The sequence below is a fragment of the Colias eurytheme genome, chromosome 8 (genome assembly GCF_061535395.1).
Source record: "Colias eurytheme isolate Ceu_HAF_F1 chromosome 8, ilColEury1 Martin Lab GWU primary, whole genome shotgun sequence".
NCBI lineage: Eukaryota > Metazoa > Arthropoda > Insecta > Lepidoptera > Pieridae > Colias > Colias eurytheme.
This window is the reverse complement of record NC_142987.1, coordinates 400,873-424,730: the sequence shown is the minus strand read 5'-3', so window position 1 is coordinate 424,730 and position 23,858 is coordinate 400,873. Positions and strand designations below refer to the sequence as shown.

Here is a 23,858-nt window from a genome sequence, read left to right as displayed (position 1 = left end):
TCGTGCCGTGTGTGAAAATTGTCCTGAAATTTATATTATATTATATTTTCGTGTTAGAAAGCAAATGAGATCGTACTTTTTTATTTTTTTCTACCCTCACCCACATAAAAGAACTGTACATATTATATGGATTTGAACTGTTGTAGCATACAATTAGGGTTCATAAGTAATTGAAGGTATATTAGTTTAAAAAACATGACTAAACGTGGGCGTATTCGTTATCTAAACAGAACTGGGTTTTTCATAAATTAAATTTATGAATTAGTAACATATATTAGTAAATTGTAAAGTAATGGGAGTAGTTGTTTAAAGAGATCGGGGAGAACAGTTGTGTTTTAACGAAAGGTCAGCCAAATTAAAAGTTGTATTTTTTAAGATTGTTTTCGAAAGATATGAACGAATGTGTGGCAATTTTATTGCAAAATTTTTTTGATGGTGACAATGAATAATAATTTAACATATTATTATCATCAACATCTTATTTCCATTTCGTTTTTTTTATATATATCTGTCCATTAGGAAAACTAGATATTGTGCATTACTTGTAAGATTTATGGGTTTTGCAAACATTCTTCATATTTATCTTACTAAAAATCGATGTAACATCAAATTAATGTCTTCATAAAGAAGTATATTCAACTATAAACTGTCAGCTAACCTCCACGTCTGACCTTTTTCAGGTCTAAACGTCCGCGAGAAGGCGAAGCAGTTAGTCCACCTGCTGAAAGACGAGGAGCGGCTGAAGAACGAGCGTGCGCGTGCGCTCAAAGCGAAACAGCGCTTTGCACAAAGCGCCAGTGCGTTTGGTAGCGACGGAGCGCTTGATACCCCCTCGAGTCCAACGTATCCTGCGGTGAGAAGCCTGTTTTACAATATTGGACATGTTTTGTTTCTTATGTGTCGGTTAGAATGATAAGAAGTGTGTGAAAAAGAAGTCAAAAGTGTAAATTGTAATCAGTCAAATTAATTGCTTTTGACTAATATTTGGCTGGCATTACATCTTTACAGAATTGTTAAATATATATAATTATTCCGTTGTATTAAAAAATTATATCAGCATATTATTAGAAAGAAGAAAGAACGTTTATTTATTATAGTTATATTACAGTTTTATATTTGACATAGTCACTAGAACATTTGCAGTTCAATCCTAAAAATGTAGCAAATTATGGCCACAATTTGCACATGCGACCCATGCCTGAACTCTTGAAGCTCTCTACTATTCTAGGACGTTTTGAAACATTCCTAATTGAAATTTGCGCGTATCTACAGCTCGGCAGCGGCGGTTCCCTGGGCTCAGCTGGTGCGGCGGGCTCCGGGGGCTCCGGGGGCTCGTGGTCGGGGCGGGAGGCCGAGCTGGCGCGGCCGCTGACGGCGGGCGAGGAGGAGCTGCAGCTGCAGCTGGCGCTGGCGATGTCGCGCGAGGAGGCGGAGCGCGAGGAGAGGCGGCGCCGTTCGGACGACGTGCGCCTGCAGCTCGCCATCAGCCAGTCGCAGAACGACTTCCAGTGAGTGAGCTGTGTGTGCAGTGACCGGTGACCACTCAGTGGGGAGCTTTAGTTGCGACTAGATACCGGGTTGACTTCATACGGGTGGAATTGTGCCAATTTTATTTGTTGCTATACATAGTTGTTCCCATAAAATTGCTCGCCTCGCTCTGTAGTGACACTTCGCTATGATTTGCGCAACCGAAATGATTTCGTTACAAAGCATATAAACAACTTTCCGACATCAATCCAATCAGGCCAATCGAGTAGACTGATTGAAGATCCTTCCTTTTTCGATCGAATAATTCCACGTTCAGTTGAACGTTACATTCAACAACTTAACGAGTTGTCCTTTAGTCATTGAATTAATCATCAATTCAATGAACACGCTAATCAGTCAATCAAATAGCAAATTCAACCATATGACTGCGACATATACGAAATTTTATCCTGCAAATCCCACGGGAACGGGAACTATGCGGATTTTTCTTTACTGCACAGTCGAAGCAGCGGGCGGAAAGCTAGTTTAAAATAAAATTACATATTTCAAAAATAAGTATCCATAATCCGCTATTGAAAGTAATACAAAGTTGTATTGCTTTTGAAAATTACACCCTATCCCATACAGATTAAGGCGCTATTTGCGTAGACCACCGAAGCTATGCCAGTGCTGGGTGTTCGGCACCGTCGACTGCTTTCCGAATGTAATTCAGTTAGTGACGTCACTTGAGTTTGTGCCCACTTGCGCGAGTAGCTTGCGCAAGTGGTCGTACTGTGTAGAACATTATTAATAAATTATTTTCCTGTATGTATTTAAAAGGATTGTATGTATATTTTTAAGTGGTGAGTTTTAGACAATTTTTGTAACGGGGTACAAAAAATAAGTTTAATAAAAAAAAATATAGTATTGTAGTCAAGTTACCGTCATATATACAGTCAGATGAAAAATATTAAAAGAATGAGTCATAAATTCTTTCAATATTTATCATTCAGTATTCAGTCATAATGAATTGTTATTTTGTAATTCATAGATATTTTGTTTAGTTTGGATTTTAGTATTTTGGAATCTAACAATTATTTATTTACATAAAAAACTCCTAATTGGAATTCAGTATCTTAAATAGTATAAATAATAATTATATTTCACTTTGCAGACTTTTGTTGTTTAGTTATAATTTGAAACATAACGAATTAAAAAATGTAAAATCTATATTTGTTATATAAAATATATTTTTCGTCTCCAGATCGCCTACAGGGAGTGGTGGTACAGTGGGGGCAGTGGGTGGGGCGAGTGGGACTACCAACGGCCAGCAATCCCATCTGCTCGATTTACTTGATGTCACCCTACCACAAGAGCCCTGGCCGCAGGAGCAGAAACAGGTGACGTGATGTGTTTAAACTTGATATTTTTAGTTTTATAGCTTTATAAATATACATTTTGAAAGAATAGAAAAAAATCGATCACGAGACGGTATTTGAACCCGCGTCCTCATGTGCGGAATGCAAACGAGGGATTAAATCTTTTCTTTCCAAATTTATGTTTAAACGTACCCATCTTACTGTAATACTACTCGCTTTCCAATAATCCCTCTCGATTTCACGTAATCCCACCTACGAGAAAGGGACTCTAATGAAAGAGGAGTTATAATGCACAGCGAGTGCATGACACATACCCTAAAATAACGACATTCTATAGGTATATAATTAGATGACGTATCCTATCCCATCAAAATCTGAAATCCATAAAATACCTACCTTACCCCACTGTAGCCGCAGTCTGGACATTTGTCGGTATTTATCGATAAACTAATTTAAAGTCCCGTCTTCAGCAATGAAAATGATGTCGCTTAAAACCTCTCCCTAATTTGATGGAAGTATACAATGGGTAAAATTTGCTTACATTGTCCGGTCTTCGTGCAAAATGTCAATTTAGCAATAAATTTATAAGTGCTGCGGTTCTCTTTTAATTTAAAGATATTATACATTAATCCCTTCAACACTAGTCACGTAGCCCAACTTCTGGGTATTTCTACGTACAATGTTTTTAGATTCATTTTTGTTTTTTATAATTTCCATAATTATTTCTAGCCGGATACATTGGATGTTAGTATATTTTCGGATTCAATGGTAAGAAGGACTTGAGCTAGATGTTTCTCGTTTTATATTTTGAGCTCATCTCATCTTTTTATTAGTATTGTAATCATCATTTAGAGATAATAATTTTAATTTTCAATCATTCATCGTTCAATCCCCCAAAATTCGCGTATTTTAGATATAGGGCTATAATATATAATATATAGGGATATTTAGATATAGTTTTGCTAAAATATCTCAAAAATCTCTTAATAACAAAAACGGCTCAGTTGCACATTTAGTTAAATTACGAACATCTATATTATCATGGTCATTTTTAACCGACTACAAAAAAGGAGGAGGTTCTCAATTCGGCCGGTATATTTTTTTATGTCATTAAAATGAAGGTTATTAATTTTTTATTGAAGTGAAACATCTTTATCCGGGTTAGAAAAAAACTTAAAGTAACATTTTTTCGTTACGCGTGACATTTTTCCGTTACGCGCTATCTTTTTCTTATCCCTACCACGCGTGATTCGACGTATTTCTATAAAGTGGCATATAGTTAATTATTTTTTGAAAAATAAGGTCATAAAGAAGTTTTACTTCTTACGTGTGTACACTAGTACACGCACACATTTTTTTTGCAACATAATATTATGTTGCTTTACTCTCAGATGAGAAAATAAATAAAAAACGGCTTATATATCTTTTTAAATATGTAAATACGTTCAATCCGCTAACAAGATCATATAAAAAAAACTTCATTGAGTTATGTAATAGGCCATGTGCTATAATATATTGCAATCTCATTATATGATTAGTGCTAAATATGCTAGCGTGTATAATACCCGCCTTTGATTTTGTGTTATTGTATTAGCGGATTGTAAATAATGCTGTTATGAATATTATAAATTATAATATTGATATATTTGTGGTTAGATAGAGAATCGTCAATATTGAAATCACTTAAATCTTTTATAAATTTTCAATATTGCACATGTTAGATGATGTCTTATCAATTAAGGTTTCCAATTTAAATGTCTTTGTAAAATTTCAGGAAATATAATTGCATAATGTCATAAAGTTTTAGTAGGTAGTCGAAATAATTGAAAAATATTGTATTTTCTTAGTGACCTGTAAATGTACAAATACACTTCATTTTACAATTGACCGCCTCCTTGGTACAGTGGTTGACGCGTGAGCGTAGAACCGAGGGGTCCTGGGTTCGATTCCCGGTGGAGACGAAGAAAAAAAAATGTCTCGGTCTGGTAGGATACAGAAGGCTGATCACCTACTTGTCCCTAAAGAAAATCGATCAGTGAAACAGATGTATGCATAATGCATCTTCCCCTTACCCCTCTCGGGGACACGGGACTTCACTTATGCACTTTTCATTTTACAAATAACTGTACCCTACGTTTACCCTTAAACTTGCAATTAATAATAATATTTGATAAAATTGAGACATTTCTTTAAAATTAATAATGTTATTTCGCAGGATACAAGTTCAGAAGCGTGGTCGGGTGTGAACAGTCCGGCGCGCGACCCGTGGGCTCCGTTGGCGGCTAACTCTAATCCTGACCCTTGGGCACCGTTGGCTCAGGTATATTATTCAATTAATCTTTATTTTAAACACGCTGTTATTAGCTTCACCTGTGTTCGTATACAACTAATTTAGGTTCGACTTTTGCACACTGTAAAGAATTTTATACATTTATCAGGGATCGGTGACAATAAAATAATTCCAAAAAAATGAATTCCAAATACTTTTTTTTACGTTTTTATTCATGAATACATAAGTACAATTTCATTTTTATTAATAAAGAAATCGTGCATGGTCGACTTACATACTTATAGATATATGAAGTTATGCTCTCACGTATTAAAAGCAATCAATACTCATTTATAAAGATTCGTCTTAAATGATTACCAATCAGACATTGATTATTCATATAGATTTCCCCCATTAAATATCCATACTAATTTCAATTTCACAGAGCAAATCACCCGTATCGGTGATATCGTCCCCGTCCTCTGAGTTGGAGCAGTTCGACGCGCTGTCGCAGCGTCCGGTCCAACGCGGTGCGCACGAAGCGGATCCCTTCGATCTATCCGCTCTTAGTGAGTACATACACACAGAAAAAAATGTCTGCGTGTACTAGTGTACACACGTAATAAGTGAAACTTCTTTATGACCTTATTTTTCAAAAAATAATTTACTATAATATGCAACTTTACAGAAATACGTCGAATCACGCGTGGTAGGGATAAGAAAAAGATGGCGCGTAACGGAAAAATGTCACGCGTAACGAAAAAATGTTACACTAAATTTTTTTCTAGCCCCGATAAAGAAGTTTCACTTCAATAATACATATACACAATGAACACACTCAAAGCACGAGCATACACATAAACAAGATACTTGACGCGTACACACTCACACATGTGCGCGCGTTCATACTTATATGTTAGTACGTACATATGAATACATATATAAGACACTTAATGTGTACATACTCATACACGCGTGTGTAAAAGTATGTATGTGTGCTTAACCACCCGTACACGCATATATAACGCACACGTTCACGGCAATTTATCTATTCACACGTAAATGTCACGTCCGTAAATACTCGCACACACACTAAATATAGCGAAATTAAATACCTATGTAATTTGTATAAATATGTAAAATATAATTAATACAGACACAAATATAAACTGATTTCTACGTAGCAATGCATCGATCATTAATCACCCCTCCCACTTGCAGACGACAACCTGACCCCCAGCAGCACGGGGGCGATCAAGAAGTCCCCCTCAGCGTTCCTCGGCGAGAACTCGTCGCTGGTGAACCTGGAGCGGCTGCTGCCCCCCGCGCCGCCCAACCCCTTCGCCGCTGAACCCCCCAAGCAGATGTTCGCAACCCCGCAGCCGGTGAGTGCCCGCAACCCCCAACATATATAGCGCACTACACAAGTGGACCCCTCGCAACCCCCCACTGACTCCCGATAAATTACCACTGACGTGTAAATCGCAAAACAAACTGCCAATTTGACTACTGACATATAGCCCCCTAAAAAGTATCGTTAGTGCTAATCCCAGTTATATCATTCAAATGTTTAGCTGGAATTTGTAATTGCGTGATGGGAAAACAACTGCATAATTTATTTATAACCATAATATATACAATATACATTTATAGTATGAGTTCTGGAAAAAAAACTCTCTATTTAAGCTTATATTTCATTAAAAACTAAAAATTTAATATTCTTTCTTATATTCCAGGCAAAACTATCGATCAACGAGATAAAGCAGCAGCAAATGGGTCTAGCGCCGAACCTCAGTTTCCCCTCCTCATCGCCAGCCTTCTCCTCCCCCCTCACACTCGGCACCATGGCCCCAATTAACAACACCATGCCCCCATTAAACAACACGATGGCTCCGTTAAACAACACAATGGCTCCGTTAAACAACACAATGGCTCCGTTAAACAACACGATGCCCACGTTAAACAACACGATGGCCCCTCTAAACAACACCATGGCCCCGCTTAGCACCGCAGCGTCGTTAAACTCCACGATGGCCCCACTTGGCAACAGTATGGCCCCACTCGGGAACAGTATGGCCCCACTCGGCAACAGTATGGCCCCACTCGGGAACAGTATGGCCCCACTCGGAAACAGTATGGCCCCACTCGGGAACAGTATGGCCCCGCTTGGGAACATGGGGCTAGGCTCCGGGGCCCCAGCGTCTGACCCGTGGGCCCCCGCAAGGTCCTCGTCCCCGTGGTCCCCGCCCCCCACTAGGCATACGCCGAACCCCTTCCTGTCCTAGCCACTAGTGAGTATATTTATCTACACTAATATTATAAACAGGAATGACTTGTATTTTGTACGAAATTCAAAGACCATTGTATTGTTATTATAAAAAATTATTTTGCAATTAGAGAAGACGTTAAAAATGTAGTTTAATGACAGCATATTATGACTAGACTAAACTAAATTGTGAAGTCTTTTTATTTCGTTGTCCATAAAGAACAATGAACATTTCGAATCAATCAACCTCATTCCTAAATCGTTTTGACTGCATGCATGACATGCATAAGTAACTGGACTCATTACAATGATGTTCTCAGTATTCAATACGTCGTTCTAACTAAAATTGTCCTATTTGAGTCACTTTTAACTTCGATTTTGCCGTCTTTTAATTGATATTATTAATAACAACGAAATTACACTAATTTTATAATTATAGAAGTGAAACTTCTTTATCGGGGTTGGAAAAAAATTTTGTGTAACATTTTTTCGTTACGCGTGACATTTTTCCGTTACGCGCCATCTTTGATTCGACGTATTTCTGTAAAGTCGCATATAGTAAATTTTTTTTTGAAAAATAAGGTCATAAAGAAGTTTCACTTCTTACGTGTGTACACTAGTACACGCACACATTTTTTTTTTTGTAAATTGTTACAAATGCTTAAAAGTTTCGTATGTTTGTCCGCAGAGAGCCGCGTAGCAGCTGGTCGTCGCCCCGCACCGCCTCGCTTCACACCGACGGGACTGTGCTAGATAATATATATTTTTGTAACTACCCGCATCCGATCGAAGTAGTATTTTTGTAACTACCCGCATTTTTTGTTGAGCCTTCTAGACGCGGACTATATTGACAAACGAAAATAGGTGAAAATATGTTTTTTCATGTAATAAAATGGTTTTTATCTGTGGCAGCTGCATTGACTCAGTTTTTGTGCTCTGGTGATAAATATAATAAAAAATTAAAAAAAACACGCGATAAGACGAGCTCATGAAAATATTGTATTATCAACAATCTTTGATAAGTGTACAATGTTTGAATTTAATCTGTTGGTTTAAAGTTTAATCGATTCTAAAGGAATTACATACAAACATACAGGTGAAGCTAATAAAAGCGTGTTAAATGGTCTAGCTAGAAGGCTGATAACTTAGTTGCCTTTAAAACTAAATATATTAAGGGCCAATTTTTCAATGCTTGGATAAATCTTATCCGTCCAATAAAGTATTACACGATAATATTAAAATGTCACTCAAACTGTCAAATACGGGCAATTAGAATACGTTTTGAAAATCGTAGTTTTATACATTATTCGACGAATAAGTTTTATCCAAGGATTGAAAAATCAGCCCTAAGGATACAAAATTATGCTGTTATTAATTTATTTTATTAAATAACAATGGATTTTATTGAAGCAATTGGTTACGGTCGTAAAAAATGGATATGGTGATGCGCTATCAATAAGATAGTTTTATTAATTTTGGTTGAGCGTATTTGTAATACCTACATCATCGCTACTACAATAAAATTAATATTTGAAAGTAAAAATTGCAATATATTAAATAAAAGTAAGACTCACTTTGAATAGAAAAACCGAAAAAGTAAATCTTCTTTAAACTAATTGAAATACGCGACTTTTTGTCTATAAATTTATAAAAAGAGTATTCTATGAAAATATAAACTTTCAAATAAAAAAAAAGACGTGTGGCACTCGGGGACTGCCGCGGTAAAGCTATTACATGCAAGCCACACCAGTCAAGCCACACCTCCGCGCCCGTCGGAGTGGGGCGCGTGAGGTTTTTTCGTTACGGAATTTCTGGATTCGGTCCCCGCGCTCAAGGCCCGCGATAGAAGCTATGCAATAGCTTAAAAAAGTTTGATATAAAAATGCAATAAAACTAAAATATGATAAATATTAAATTATTATTCAGTAACCCTACCCTACTAACTAAATATATAAATATCAGGTGCTTCGTTGTCTGTTTGTGCAGCTGTAACAGATTGTTTCATTATTTTTATACAGTTGAAAGTAACACGAGTGAAGTGAAACTTGATAAAATTGCCTTATTACTGCAATAGTGCGGAAACTAGCAACACCAAATTGTATTTTATTAAATTAACGACATTCTAGGGTTGCCAGAGTTGAGGTCACATTGTGAAAAGGGCGGTCTAAATATAGAAATGATTAAAAAGTTATGATAAAGGAAAAAATAATATATGGCTGAAAATTAGTGACTAGTTGTTGACCGACGTCGTACAATGTGCATTTTTTATGTATAAAGTAATATGTATGTCGAGATTTATCGGAATTTAACATTGACATACTAAAAACAACTATAATCACAATTGCGCTCAAGAATTAAGGAAAAACTCTGCCTCCGCGTCTAAAAGGCAGACTTTTATAATGGACTTTGAACATTACAGCCACGAAATAAGGTCTTAATTTCAATGAATGATTATACAAAGTCGATCGGACATATTTTGTTTTAATAAGTGATTGTGTGTAGTTGTTTATAGTACGTCAATTTAATCCAATGAGCCTGTTAGGCTTTGTTCACATGAACTTAAAAAATTTCTCGCAACAAGCAATTTATGCAATGTCCGTAAAATATATAGCTATAATATAAAACATTAGAGTGATAGACACTGATTGACTAGAATATAACGGATTTTATAAAAATAATAATTATTATAAAGCATGTACATGGCTGTAACTCGAAGATTTTCAAACGTTATATTATACTAATGTATTGATCAATTTATTATTGTGACCTCAATCGACGTATCTATATTTGACTAGTGATAATTTATAGCAATATCAGTCCAAAATAACTTATCGGCTGAATTAACAAGTAAGGTACTTTGGGTTTGCACAGTGCAGGTTTCTAATAATAATTATACTATTATTATACAATTATGTCAAAGGTGACTAAAGAATGAGTTGACCAAACTGCAAGTAATGAAATGCAATAACGGCTTGGCGTATAGACAGTGTATATTAGTATAAGTTTTATAAAATAAATAAAAATGTCTCATTTACACGCGTTCTGCACTGTGGAGACTCGGCCGTGTGACGCGACGAGGGAGATCGTGCCTTAGACAGTCGTTACATTTATCTGTTTGTCTGTTTGTCACTCGTAACACACGACACGTTCACGATTTTCTAACTTCCTCTTTGTATTGTCTATTTCACGTTCAGAAATAACGTTTCAAATATTCGCTATCTCGCTTGATAGTATTTTTCGCTGCATCGATCTAGATCTACAATCTACGCATTTCTTAACACAGTTTCAAAATAATTTGCTCATTACTTGTAAGCAATTGTTTTTATTTTCTCTATATTTGTACACTCGTTTGATCTGTACTCTGTTCGTTTGCAACTAAATCTATATGTCCGTGGACATCAGTCTTGCCTTTACACCGTTATTTAATAGAAATCTAAGAATCAGTGTGAAGTTATCATTTAATATTGCGACTGTCAGTATTTTAAATAGAATTATCTTTATATCATTGCTTTGATCGTATGTTTTTGGAAATTATTGTAAGTCTCATCATGTGTGTGAACAAATATTCCATTTATATGTCGAATGTGCTAATTTACCTACGTTTGTATTTTATTTCACGCATCTGTACGTCGGCGAACTTTGGCCTGTGTCAATTTGACGTTAATGTCAATTCGAAAGTCGCCATGTTTAATTATTCGACAGTTTAGTTGGCGCGAAATGGATTTATTGCTGAATATATTTTATTACCGTTTTGCGTTGACTACGTTTGTATATGTTTTTTTTCTTTTACTATGAGTTTATAAGTAGCGGTTTCAATGGTTATTAATTTTTGTTTATCAGTTATGTAGATAAATTATTATTTTTAATATATTAATTTTGACCAATAAAATGCATCGATGCTAATCCAATATGTCATTTAGCTAGGGAGAACTGTAAAGATAACTGTAACTATTTAATTAAAATATATAAGTTTTTCAGTATACTGTACTTTTATTTCAATCCTTATCCTTAACCTTATTATATTAACGTGACCCCGGTACCAACAAAACACAAAGCAAAATGCAACATCTAATTTATTTAGGTAAAACGTCATTTCAACACTAATTTCACACTTAACCTAGTTGAAACAGAATAAAAACAAAAATACAAGCACATCCTGCAAAATCGCCCACTTCAATTACAAATATATAAAAGGATATAAATAAAATTAAGATCGGTAGCACCATTGCAGTTATAGTTAACGTTAATGTCAAATTTAACAATAACTGTAACGGTATAAAAGTTATTTTACAGTGACAGCGAAATTGGTTGCACCAGCGTATTTTTAGCATAGTTAAAGTTATCAGTCAAATAATATCTCATTTTGTATTTGACGCTAGTCAGTAGCTGTCAATAACTGTCAAGTTATTTAACGTTAACAATAGCTTTATCGGGTGAAACACGAGCGGTTAAAGTTAGCGTTAAAATTATGACCGTTACTTTTTGCCTTACCCTTACTTTAATAAGTTTGTTATTTATATATATTTATAAATCATTTGAATGCCATAAAACCAAAAATATCAGATTCAATTGTTATTCAGTTAGTCACTATGAAAAAAATAGGAACAAAAATGTATTCAATTCATTAGCTTACATGTCTTTTTTTTTTTTTTTTTTTTTTTTAAACCATTTATTGAACAGAAGAACAAAACATGAAAATATACAGTAAAGCATCACATAAATCAGTACGAGTAAAGCATCACATAAATCAGTACGAAAATTGCTTTGTTGTTGAAAATTGTCTTGCATTCAATTATACAGTAAAAAAGGTTTGAAACTAATCACCTAAATGACTATACATATATTTTATCTAGCGAAATAAAGCCTTAAAATACGCAACCCCAATTAAATTTTAATTACCTAAGTCAATCGTAATCTTTGATCATAATATTAATTACCTATTATCAATATCAAAATGTAACTTAGTAAAAACGATGAACAATCGAGCTCATTCAGAACTTACTTAATTCATGACTAGGTATCTAAATATTGACTTTTGTTGCAATTGAGAAAGTGTTTTAAAAAAAAGCGCCTCAGAATTATATTACAGAATATTATGTCGAGTTAGAGAATAGTAGATGTTTTTGTAAGTTTGAAAACACAAGGCGCTACTCGATAAAAATCTTTTATATTCTTGAGTGCTGCAACTTTGCAACATGGAATTACGGGTGTGTACCTATCGAGACCGGAATGGCATCATTTTCTCCATTTGTTTTGGAAACTTTAGCAAACTTACTTGTGTGAAAATATGCCTTTGTTGCACTTTTCATTTAGATACGGTCTATGTGAATGTAATATTGTTTCTAATAGCAATGATAGTTTCTAAGGCCCTATCAATGACAGACTGCACAACTTTTGTTTATCGTAAGTCACTTAAAACTGTTTAGAAAAAATACCAACACTTTATGAGCATGTGACATGTCGCTCTTCGGTGTCCCGTGTCCTGTCTCGCCATGTTGCTCAGTGTTGCTCGCTGCGTTGCGTGGAGCCACACGGACGCGGCGCGAGCAGCGTGCATTTTTTGTTTGTATCGACTTTTTGATTTCGATAGTGTTGTAGATATTGATAATTTATTTGATGAATCAGAAAATACTCTCTGCTATGTGTATATGGTATAAAAATATTTTAAAGCCATTTTTTTACCGTGTTTTGGTTTAATCTGGATTTCTAGAGATCCCAAAAAATTTCTATTAATATACCTGTATAACGTATGTTTAAATGAATGTGAAATATACTTTTATGGCTTTTTTTATAGCAATGCAAAATTGAAATCGGTCTAGTAGGAGTTTAAGTATTTTGTACAAAAATACAATTTAATCTTTATAATGTTAATAATAATAATTAAGTCTCAATAGATTTATCAGCAAGACCTGAAACTGTCTGTCATAGCAGGTTTTGTGTCTAAATTGGATATGTAATTGATTTTGATTATTGTGAAAGATCATATCATGGGCGGTGGTGATCGCTCGCTATCGGGCGATTCAGTTGTTTTGCCTGCTTTTTTATAAAAAAAAAAATAATGCTTTACGTTGTTTTATTCGTATAATGACAAAGAAAACCTAGCTTCATAGGTAGTGTAGAGTTGAAGTGTTTAAGAATACATGTATTATTTTACTCTCGTTTCTAATACTTATAGTTATGTTAAATGTGATTATCTATCTAATTATTTGGTATATTTTATATCTTAGGGCATTGAAAGTGGGAAAATAAAACACCATGTACAATATGATTATAATTTATTCATTAATAGTTTACAAAGACATTATCGTACAAATATTCAAAATGTAGGATCAGCGTATTTCACATTGCAATATTACACTCAATCGAACCTCCTAAACACTTATGGAATAACTCGTCACGCACCAGTTAAAAACGTGTAAAAATCGTAAAAAATCGATAAAAAATGTAAATTTTTGGAATGGACATCCACACGGGAGCGGCTTAGCTTAATCCTATACCGATGTTACTTACATTAACTTAACTAGCTTAGTTACGAGCCGGACTCGGCGGTGCAAAGAGCGATACACGCGTCTGCTTGAGAAGAGGACTTAACTCTTAAGTGTAACTTAAGTGAAGTGCAGCGATCGAGTTCAGTCGGCCCTCAGCTCGCTGACCCTCCACATTCCGACATCGACTAGACGCTACGACATCCAATAAATACTTGCGAATACACGATCCCGATAAATCCACAAAAAATAAATTATGCAAGCGATTCGAAGACACGTCACAGAACATAAAACAATAATTCGTAAGCGATCGTGACGGCAGATCTAGCGATAAATATATTCTATGATTAAAAGCGATATTTCCATACGATCACATTCGCAACTCTGCGATAAACACCTTAACCATACTAAATGCGTGTCGGCGCGCGTTCAGTTAACATTTTTTTTTATTGAAATGTGACACGACAATGCGCCAAGTATTGCCGACATTCCTGTTTTTTATTATTTTAAATGATACCAGAGGCGGCGGATTCTTCTCAAAATCAGCCGTTGGGGTCGTTCGGCCGCCATCTTGTCGCCGTGAGGCGCGAAATGGCGTTTGCAAGAAATGCGTTATCTGTCAACGCGCGCCCGATAAAATCATCGTAAACAATAAAATTAAGTTCCTCGCCTAATTTAAATATAAAATTAAATAATTTAGATTATAAATAGCTATGGAAGAGTATTGTGTTAGTTGCGGATCCATTTGACATTCAACGCGATTGATTCCAGCCTCTCGTTTTGCAGTACGTCTTATATTTAACATGTCAAGAGGACATTCTCTCGTTTTTACAATTATTGGCAGTAACCGACGTTAAGTTACATTTATTACATGAATATTATAAAACATAGGGGGTACAGTTTTACACAGATAAATTTGAAATTGTAAGTTACACTGGAAATAGAGGAAATTACCAACTATGAATACATTTTCAATCGAGTGTTTGTATTGATTTAATTACATTGTAAGCCTATTACAAGTTCATTAGTTGACAATTTCTTTACAAACAAATTGTATTACAGCTTGTAAATTCCGCGACATTTCCATAGCGAGCGTATATTCACTATTTCCTATCGCACGTCCCGCTAACCCCAGTGTATTAGTGTACTGTAGTGTACTGTATTGTAGTGCACTTCACTGTAAAGTAATGAGTTACTTTGTTGAATGTATTTTTGTGTATGACAGTTACATGCACTGCAGTTTAGTGTATTACAGTATTTCAAATGTTTTAGTGGTGTAGTGTAAGTGTTTAATGTATTGTACTGTATAATTGCAGTGTACTGTTGCAAATGTACTGTATTACCATAGTGTGTTGTAGTCTACAGTGCATGTATTGTTGATTAGCGTACTATAGTGCAGCAGTCTATTGTTAGTGTACTGCAGTGTAGTGTAGTTTGTTGATGCATTGCAGCGAATTGCCCAGTGCATTAAATTTTGTGTAAATAAAATACAGCACACGCGTACTGTACTGCACCACATTTCTATATGTACCGTACTGTGTATGTGTGTAGTGAACTGTATTACACTGTACTACAAAAACATTTATATGCACTATACTGCAATACAGCGCTTGCCGCTGCAGTGTGTAATGTTGTAGTGTATCTGCATGTACTGTACTGTACTACACTACACTACATATCCGTGTATACTGTACGTGTATGTACTGTATTACACTACACTACATGTCCATCTGTACTGTACTGCACTGTGTGTATGTCTGCACGTCTAGTACTCCCAATGCGTGGCGCTGCTGAGCGCAGTATCAGCGAGACGGAAGTTCCCGTTCTTGGCCGCGGCGAGGTAACGCCCCTCGTCTGCGGAACGGATCGCCAGCCGAGTGGGCTCGCGGAGCTCCAGGTGGAAGCCCTGGGGGAAATAAATAAATTAAGTACAGATGACACTCATTTATAGAAAACATTTATTTAATAAAATGTTTATTATATAAATCAATAAGGTTGTTGTTGAATGCAATGATATTTTTCTGATTTAAATCAAAAACAGACCAATATATGTATTATGCAGGAATAAGAAATGAATGAAAGTTTTATTGTTTATTGGTAAATTGGATTACGTTTATATATATACTAATATTATAAAGCTGAAGAGTTTGTTTGTTTCAACGCGTTAATCTCAAGAACTACTGGTCCGATTTGAAAAATTATTTCGGTGTTAGATAGCCCAATCATCGAGGAAGGCTATATTATATCAACACGCTAAGACCAACAGGAGCGGAGCAATGCGGGTAAAACCGCAGGGCACAACTGGTTAAAGATATTTAAATTAAGGAATAATCAAAATTTTCAAGACTAAAACTTTACATATATATGTTACGGCTAAAGGTAGGTGAGAACATAAACTTAAGATTAGCCGGCTAAACTTAGGTTTATTTTCGACGAGGTGTTAATGTTAGTTTGTTCTATCTTTAGCCGGCTAAACTTAAGTGTAACCGCAGGCCCGTGGCTAAAAATGTCGGGGTGGGTAGATTTGGTTACTATAATACATGTAAGGAACAGGGCGAGTGTTTTCTGGCACTTCGCCGGCTGCTGCCGCAGCACGCTCGCTGCGCTCGCTCGGCTCGTGCGGGTCTTAGGAGTTCTAACCTAACCTAACCTAGCCACCAGCTTTCTGCCCTGAGTCGGGGTGGGTAGATTTGGTTACTATAATACATGTAAGGAACAGGGCGAGTGTTTTCTGGCACTGTGCGGGCCCCTCAAGCCCTCCACCGGCCCGGCGCTAACCAAATCTACCCACCCCGACATTTTTAGCCACGGGCCTGCGGTTACACTTAAGTTTAGCCGGCTAAAGATAGAACAAACTAACATTAACACCTCGTCGAAAATAAACCTAAGTTTAGCCGGCTAATCTTAAGTTTATGTTCTCACCTACCTTTAGCCGTGACATATACATCATCAAAAATTAATACCATACACTAATCAAAGTTGAAACCAAAAAAATTATAATACCAAAAATCCTATATTTCATATCTATAGTAAAATGACTCCATACAAAACAACGTACCTGTGGACTGTCAGCATCGCAGGTGACGCCTTCGCTATCCGCGTGCCAGTACTTGCCGTTCGATCCTGCAAACAACAAACATTTATAATTTAACTCATCTTTTCAATTGAAATATTACGACGAATATCAACCTATTAATTTTCTTATAACAGTAAACATGAATGAAACTGGTTCCTTGTTTTTTTTTCTTATTATAGAAAGTTTTTGAGTTATTTTTGTTTAGTGCAAAACAGTGTATCGTACTGTAATGTATTGTAATTTGTAGTTAAGTCAATTTTGTTATTACAAAGTTACAAAAATGTAAACTTTAAATTACATTGTTATTTTGTGCACTGCAGCTTGATGAGTTTGAGCATGAGTATGAATTTGAGTACAATTTTAAATTAAAGTTAAACAAACCTTTGAAGTACACAGCCCCCCTCGGGCCCCGCACCACCTGTATGGTCTCGTAGTGCGCCTTGTTGCACTCGAGCCGCACGCCCTTCGGCCCCACGAACCCTTGCTCGCACTTCAGCACCAGGATCGGTCTGAATAAGGGAAAAAGTAATTATAATACCAGGTGAAAGGAATATTATATCCGTACTAATATTATAAATGCGAAAGAAAAATAAAATACAAGATAACATTAGCCTTTGAAATACAAATTCAAGTTAGAATCAAATGTAAAAGAATTATTTTAAGAAATGGTAATAATGGTCGTTAAGAAAATGACTTTTCAAAAAATCTGCTAATAAACATTTAAAAGCCCCTTTAGGTTAACATTATGTCTTTAAAAGTGTATAGACGCTATCATTTTTCCACACTACATAAGACATGGTACTACTACAACAAGAGCTAGACCTAACAACAGTAATTGAAACGAATTTAGCGCCAAATCAAGACAAATTTAACAAGTCATTATAGCTAGACAACTACAGTAAAACAAAATACTCCCAACAAACAAGAAATATATTCCAAAAACATACCGGTTAATGAGATAGAAGTAATATTTGCAGTTATCGTCCGGTGTATCGGCGCTCGCGTACAGATGGCCCGAGCGCTTGGTCAGCACGTACTTGCCGTTGTTCGCGCGGAACGATACCGATCCGCCGCCTTGCCATTCTAACTCGAAGAGGGCGTTCGACGATCTAAATGATACAATAAATAAATAAATATTATAGGACATTATTACACAAATCGACCTAGTCCCACAGTAAGCTCAATTAAGGCTTGTGTTGTGGGTACTAGGCGACGATAAATATAATATTTAATAAATACTTATATAGATAACACTCAGACCCAAGAACAAATAATTGAGTTCATCACACAAATATTTACCCTGACCGGGGATCGAACCCGGGACCGTCGGCTCAGTAGGCAGTTACTTTACCACTGCGCCAACCGCGTCGTCAAATATTATTATTAGGTTTAACATCGCTATTACTATTATATTCACTGGGGTTAATCCTTAACATCATTATTATCACTAGAATTAATATCATCGTTAACTCAATTGTTTAAACACAATGGATATCTTTGTTAACTTTATTATCATTACTACTGCAAAAAATATCTTCGTTAAATGTTAAGTTACTGTTAAAATCTTAATCATCATTTACATCATTGTTAGGTATCATTACGATGACATTTTTCTACAGGGCAACAATAATTCAAATTTTAGAAATACACGGATATTTGTAATAACAATATCTCTAATTGTTCCACTACACTATTCAAAGTCTTCTTATTACTTCCTCTTCTTCATATCAAAACGAAATACACTTTGCGTAACTATATCTTCTGATTTACAATTTATTTCACGAATAACCACAATCAAGTTCACAATTCTGGAACCACAATTAACATGACAAAATCACTAACTTATTATCCCCGGACGCCTGTATCCCACCGCCGGTCTCCAGCGTCCAGTATCTATCCTGCATAGTGCGGATGTACCAACGTCGCGTGGCCCAGTCGAACTCCAGCTGGAACGTCTCGTGAGACGATATCTCGTCCTGGTTCGCTGTTACGTCTACACCTGGAAGGGTACATTGTTGTTTTTGTTTATGGATGAATTTATAAAAATGTGCTAGGGTTAGTGGAGTCATTTGTGTAGGTTAGGTATAGTGGTGGACCTAGGGTGTGTCCTTGTAGCACCCCTGTGTGTACATTTAATTGTTTTTGTTTTAGATTTTATCAGTGAATAGATTTTTTTTTAATGTGCTAGTGTCAGTTATGTAGATTGGATATAGTGATGGACCTAGAGTGTGTCCTTGTAGGACGCAGTTGTTTTTAACAGTAAAACAAATATAATTAAACAGTTGTATTTATGAGTACGAGATATATAGAGAATAAAAACATTTACATATTGATTGCTTACTTTAAAAAGCAATTAAGTAGTAAGTAAATATTACATTTATAGCTAAAAAGACTACGTACGAATAAGTATTGTCAAAAAACTACTTCTAAGATATTGACAAAAAAACATAATCTAATAAAGTTTATCCACTTATAGTTAGTGTGTAAACCGACACACAGTTACGCTCAGCGGCTGTGAGACTCGATAATGGTGTCTGTTAGGCGATCACTAGAGCGTCGCTCGCTACCAATTATGCCGTCTACTTGACGTTCACATGAGAAACGTGTGCAAGGTTTTAATCTATTGAAACAGTTGAAAACGTGAAATAAAATAGGATTAAACTTAGGAATACGATATACCTGGGGTTGTAATTATTTGAAGTAGAGACAAAAATAGTTGACTTTGCATGAAAATAATTCATTTCTTATAATTTTTGTTGGAAGTTTCTTGTTTTTAATTCTTTGTTACTACAAAATGCAACCGTAGGATTTCGGTTATTTCAATCTTATTCTTTGCTTTCCTTTTCTGTTTTATTAAGATTCACCGTCCTATTGTAATTGTCTCTGAACAAGCTAACAGCTTAGGATATATTAACTAAAACTCTACTTCTATGTCATTTGAATTTTACAATTTTTTAAACCTAACCTTGCATATTTACGTAAAATTCAACCTCTATCAAAACCATTTCAGCCCACCTAATTTAGGTGTCTTTAAATTTCAGTCTAACAGATCCACAGTTAGAGCCAATCTTTCTAACCTATCCCATTCTTGCACATCTATATCTCAAACCTCGTAAGGTTTCGCATCGCAAAATTGTATTTTAAATAAATGTGAAAGCTTGTTTTCTAAATAAATAAAATAAATAAATAAATCTAAAGACTTCTTTCAGTCAATTTGTTGAACCTATCGTCAATATTAGCATATTTACTTATTGACCTACAATACCTTTCAATTCTAGTACTAACTGATCAGGCTTTTGGTTTAAGGTCTACTAAGCCCACCCACTTACTAGCCTATTATATCTTTAAATATCGGCACATGTATGTAGACACATCACAATGTTGCATTCCGTTCCCATCTCGCAAAAACACCTCTATTGTGTCCGCTTTCACCCGTCTCTCTTCGGATGCCTGCACCAGACCATATGACTGACTACTCAGTATTTTCACTAACAATTCGTAATTGCTAATTAGATATAATGGGGGCAGCAGTGTGGAAAATATGAAATTTTAATACATTACATACTTATGGAACTGCTAGTGGTAAAGTCATTATTGGAAGTAAAATTAATGCAATCGAAGTTTAGATTACTTTCAGAAGTGGGAGTCGAGCATGCTTCGGCACGAACTGGGCCACGCTCGCACCGGGGAAGGTACCACACCCTCACAGAATATCGGCGCCATAGTGACAGTTTACTGTCGCGTTCCGTACGGTGAGTGAGGGGTCCGGAGGCCCACATCCCTTCCTATCCCCTACCCATCCTCTCCTCCCCTATCCTTAATCCCTCCCATCCTCGCCCCTTTCTCCCTAATTCCTTCCAAATCCCTTAATCCTGGTAGGCAACAACCATAACCTCTGTTATGGTCTATGGGCGACGCAACCTGCTTACCACCAGGCAGTGTATCGGCCAGTGCGTCCGCTCATTTGCCTTCCCATAACATAACATAAAAAAAAAAAAAAAAATACTTGGCTAATAACATTAGGGCACCAATTTTATTAAGGACTGTAATATCTTTTTGTAATATTTTGTATATCTTTGAAATTAATACTATTATTTATAACGAAATATAACTAGGAATTATTATTTGATAGACATAAGATACCTCATTCGATATTTGAAAAAAAAATGTATAAGCAGAGATATTATCTACTGCTGCAAATTTATTTAATCGAAAAACATAATCAATTGTATAATTTATCTTTACTCGCATCACAAAGTACTGCTTTGAATACCTAATTTATTCTTCCATACATTTCTCACGGCAAAAAGCTATTAATTTGTTTAAACACAATAAGAATATGTCGAGTCAGTCTAAATAGACAATGGTCGAACGGAAGATGTGTACGTGGCGCTGCATCTCATCACGGCTGAGTCATTTCCGATGTAGTTGTACTTATGGAACTGTTAAATCGTTATTGATACCACTTTTAAAGATAAGTAGACATTGATTGTCTTTTGAATAGCAATCTAAAACTTTTGGACTTTATTTTATTTCTATAAAAGAACTTTCTAACAGTAACAAAAAAATTAATGATTTTTTAGAGTCAATTTATTTGTCTGTTTGTTGCGTCTCATTTCAGATATAGCTGTTTATTTTGGTAACTACTTTCAGTTATAGCATCAAATCTATTTTTATTAATATTGATACATTTTACGTTTTTCCAATGCCTAATCTTTAAAACCACTCATATTTATCTCGGACCTTTTATCCAACAATCACAACGTTACACATTTATGCGAATTCTCTAGTGTTTACAAAAACAAATAAAATAGATCCGTTCACACGCATCTCTTGCGCTCGGTACAAGGGAGGAAATGCACCCAATGATTAGTGCGCCCGCGCAGCTATCACAATGCAATTACCTGAGCGTGCTCGGAGTAATTGTGGTTTGTAATAACAGCAATCTGTCGTATTTATTTGTTTGTAATGTCTTTTAAAGAAATATGTGTTATTTAGTATCGGAATCTAAAATTAAAGGTTATTTTATATTTAGAGTCGTAAAATTAAAGCTTGGATTTAAAATGTACGATTAAATCACGATCTAATGTGCACGATTATTTTACAATTTCGGCTTTATCGAAAATTGATTTTTGTGTAAAATTTGTACTATTGAAACAATCGTGAACATTTTTTTTTAAATCTTTGACGAGTGTGCGAGTAGGTATTGTCTATTTTTATGAGTGTGTGTGTTGTGTGCGTATACATTTAAATGATAATAAAAATCTTTATTGATATCTAATTTATATGTCAGTTTGAGGGTGTGTGCGTACTCTGTGTTTATCTTCGTGTCTCTATCTTTATACACTTTGTGTGCGGGTCTGCGTGTTTATACATTTGTGTATGTGTCTGTATGTTTATGTATGTGTGTATCAACTCACCCTGCTTAACCGACACATATTTATCATTCAAGGCAGCCACAAACGCGGCTTGCGGCAGACTGTCCTCCAGCGAGAACAGCTCGTCCCTGGTGACGGCCGTGGAGCGCGTCTTGAGCACCGCCTTGGAGCCGATGGGCGCGAGGTAGGCGCCGGCCGCGTCGCGGAGCGCCAGCGCTCCCGCGTGGTACTCCGCGCTGAACAGGCACTCGGCGGTGCACGTGTCCAGCAGCTAAGGGAAGGACTGTTTTACCGACCGTACTGCTGTACCGACAGTACTGCTGTACCGACAGTACGCGACTGCTGTACCGACAGCACGGGTTACCGACAGTACTGCTGTACCGACAGTACTGATGGTATTGACAGTACGGAAAGTACTGGCCGTACTGACAATACTAATAGTTCACAAGGTACCGATAATACTCGCAGTACGATGGTATACGGGCTGTTACCAACCGTACTGGCAATACTGACGGCACGTGTACACATGATATTGGCCGTACTGGCAGTACTGACGGCACGTGTAGTACACAATATTAGCCGTTCTGATATTACTGACGGCACGGATAGAGCGCATGCTACTGACGGTACCAGCATTATTTTACATACCGACAGCATAGAATAATTTTAGTGTGAATAACAACATTGCCAGTACTGCCAGTTTACACATTATCGTTTCGTTAAATTGAAACGCCTACAGCACCTTGTATGTATAATAGTTAATACTAATAACAATTAGGATACTACTATTATTATTTTCTAAAAAAGTTCAAATAGACTAAAAATAGTTCAAATAGAAAAAAAATGCATTAGAAACTCAACGAAAAGGACCAATTTTTATCTCTCAAGTTAAAGCAAATTATATCATATCAAACCCCATAACCAAAATCTTTTCACCCCCACTCACCTTGCCAGCAGCGCTCAAGTACTTATTGTTGCAAGTGTGCAGCGCGTACTTGCCGCCCTCGTCCGCGCGGAACTCGAGCGTGAACAGCGTGTCCTCGCCCCACGGCACGTTCGCGTCCACGTGGATCTCGTCCAAACTCTCCGACAGGTGCGCGAATCGCTTGCGGCCGATGGACCGGAGGTTCACCTGGATACACATGTACATATTTATCAATGGTAAAGAAAAAAAAACAGAAATTTCATTAGCCGGGCCCACACTGACCACTTGCTGCTCGTTCTATCACACAATCACAATCGTTTATTAGAAGTTCGTCATTTTACCTCGTTCGTTTTAATTTCATATCATACGCACTTTAAATCAAGGCAGTAATGTTCAGAGTCTATCGTATATCGTATAATTTCACTTATTCGAAAACTCTGCCCAATTCACACTTAGGCAGAATTTGTTTCGAACATATTATATGAGCGTGATTGTAATTCTAGTTGCTTACTGTATGTAAATGGCATTTTATAAAGTAATGTAGCGAATTATGGCTCAATCTCTGAAATTTACCTTTTCCCTACGATTAAATAAAATATGATTAAGGTCCATA

The 23,858-nt window shown here is 36.1% G+C and overlaps 2 protein-coding genes across 4 annotated transcripts in view; one reads left to right on the top strand and one right to left on the bottom strand.

The window, feature by feature from the left end:
* Positions 1-8,355, top strand: part of lqf (epsin homolog lqf) — an 84,941-nt gene extending 76,586 nt beyond the window's left edge. For 2 of the 3 annotated variants that reach the window (XM_090104234.1, XM_090104233.1), the window contains exons 4-11: positions 681-853; positions 1,273-1,508; positions 2,732-2,867; positions 5,062-5,166; positions 5,561-5,684; positions 6,337-6,500; positions 6,852-7,406; positions 8,070-8,355. In XM_090104234.1, coding sequence (XP_089960360.1) covers positions 681-853; positions 1,273-1,508; positions 2,732-2,867; positions 5,062-5,166; positions 5,561-5,684; positions 6,337-6,500; positions 6,852-7,400 — 1,487 coding nt within the window. In that variant the 3' untranslated portion in view covers positions 7,401-7,406; positions 8,070-8,355. The remainder of the gene's footprint in view (positions 1-680; positions 854-1,272; positions 1,509-2,731; positions 2,868-5,061; positions 5,167-5,560; positions 5,685-6,336; positions 6,501-6,851; positions 7,407-8,069) is intronic. The other variant, XM_090104232.1, reaches the window with a different exon arrangement.
* Positions 8,356-13,639: 5,284 nt separating this feature from the next.
* sn (fascin domain-containing protein singed) overlaps positions 13,640-23,858 on the bottom strand; it is a 62,752-nt gene continuing 52,533 nt past the window's right edge. Inside the window, exons 5-11 of the mRNA XM_090104235.1 lie at positions 23,267-23,452; positions 22,363-22,591; positions 18,785-18,941; positions 17,890-18,051; positions 17,324-17,451; positions 16,925-16,989; positions 13,640-15,772 (exon numbers count right to left, since the gene is read on the bottom strand). Coding sequence (XP_089960361.1) covers positions 15,632-15,772; positions 16,925-16,989; positions 17,324-17,451; positions 17,890-18,051; positions 18,785-18,941; positions 22,363-22,591; positions 23,267-23,452 — 1,068 coding nt within the window. The 3' untranslated portion in view covers positions 13,640-15,631. The remainder of the gene's footprint in view (positions 15,773-16,924; positions 16,990-17,323; positions 17,452-17,889; positions 18,052-18,784; positions 18,942-22,362; positions 22,592-23,266; positions 23,453-23,858) is intronic.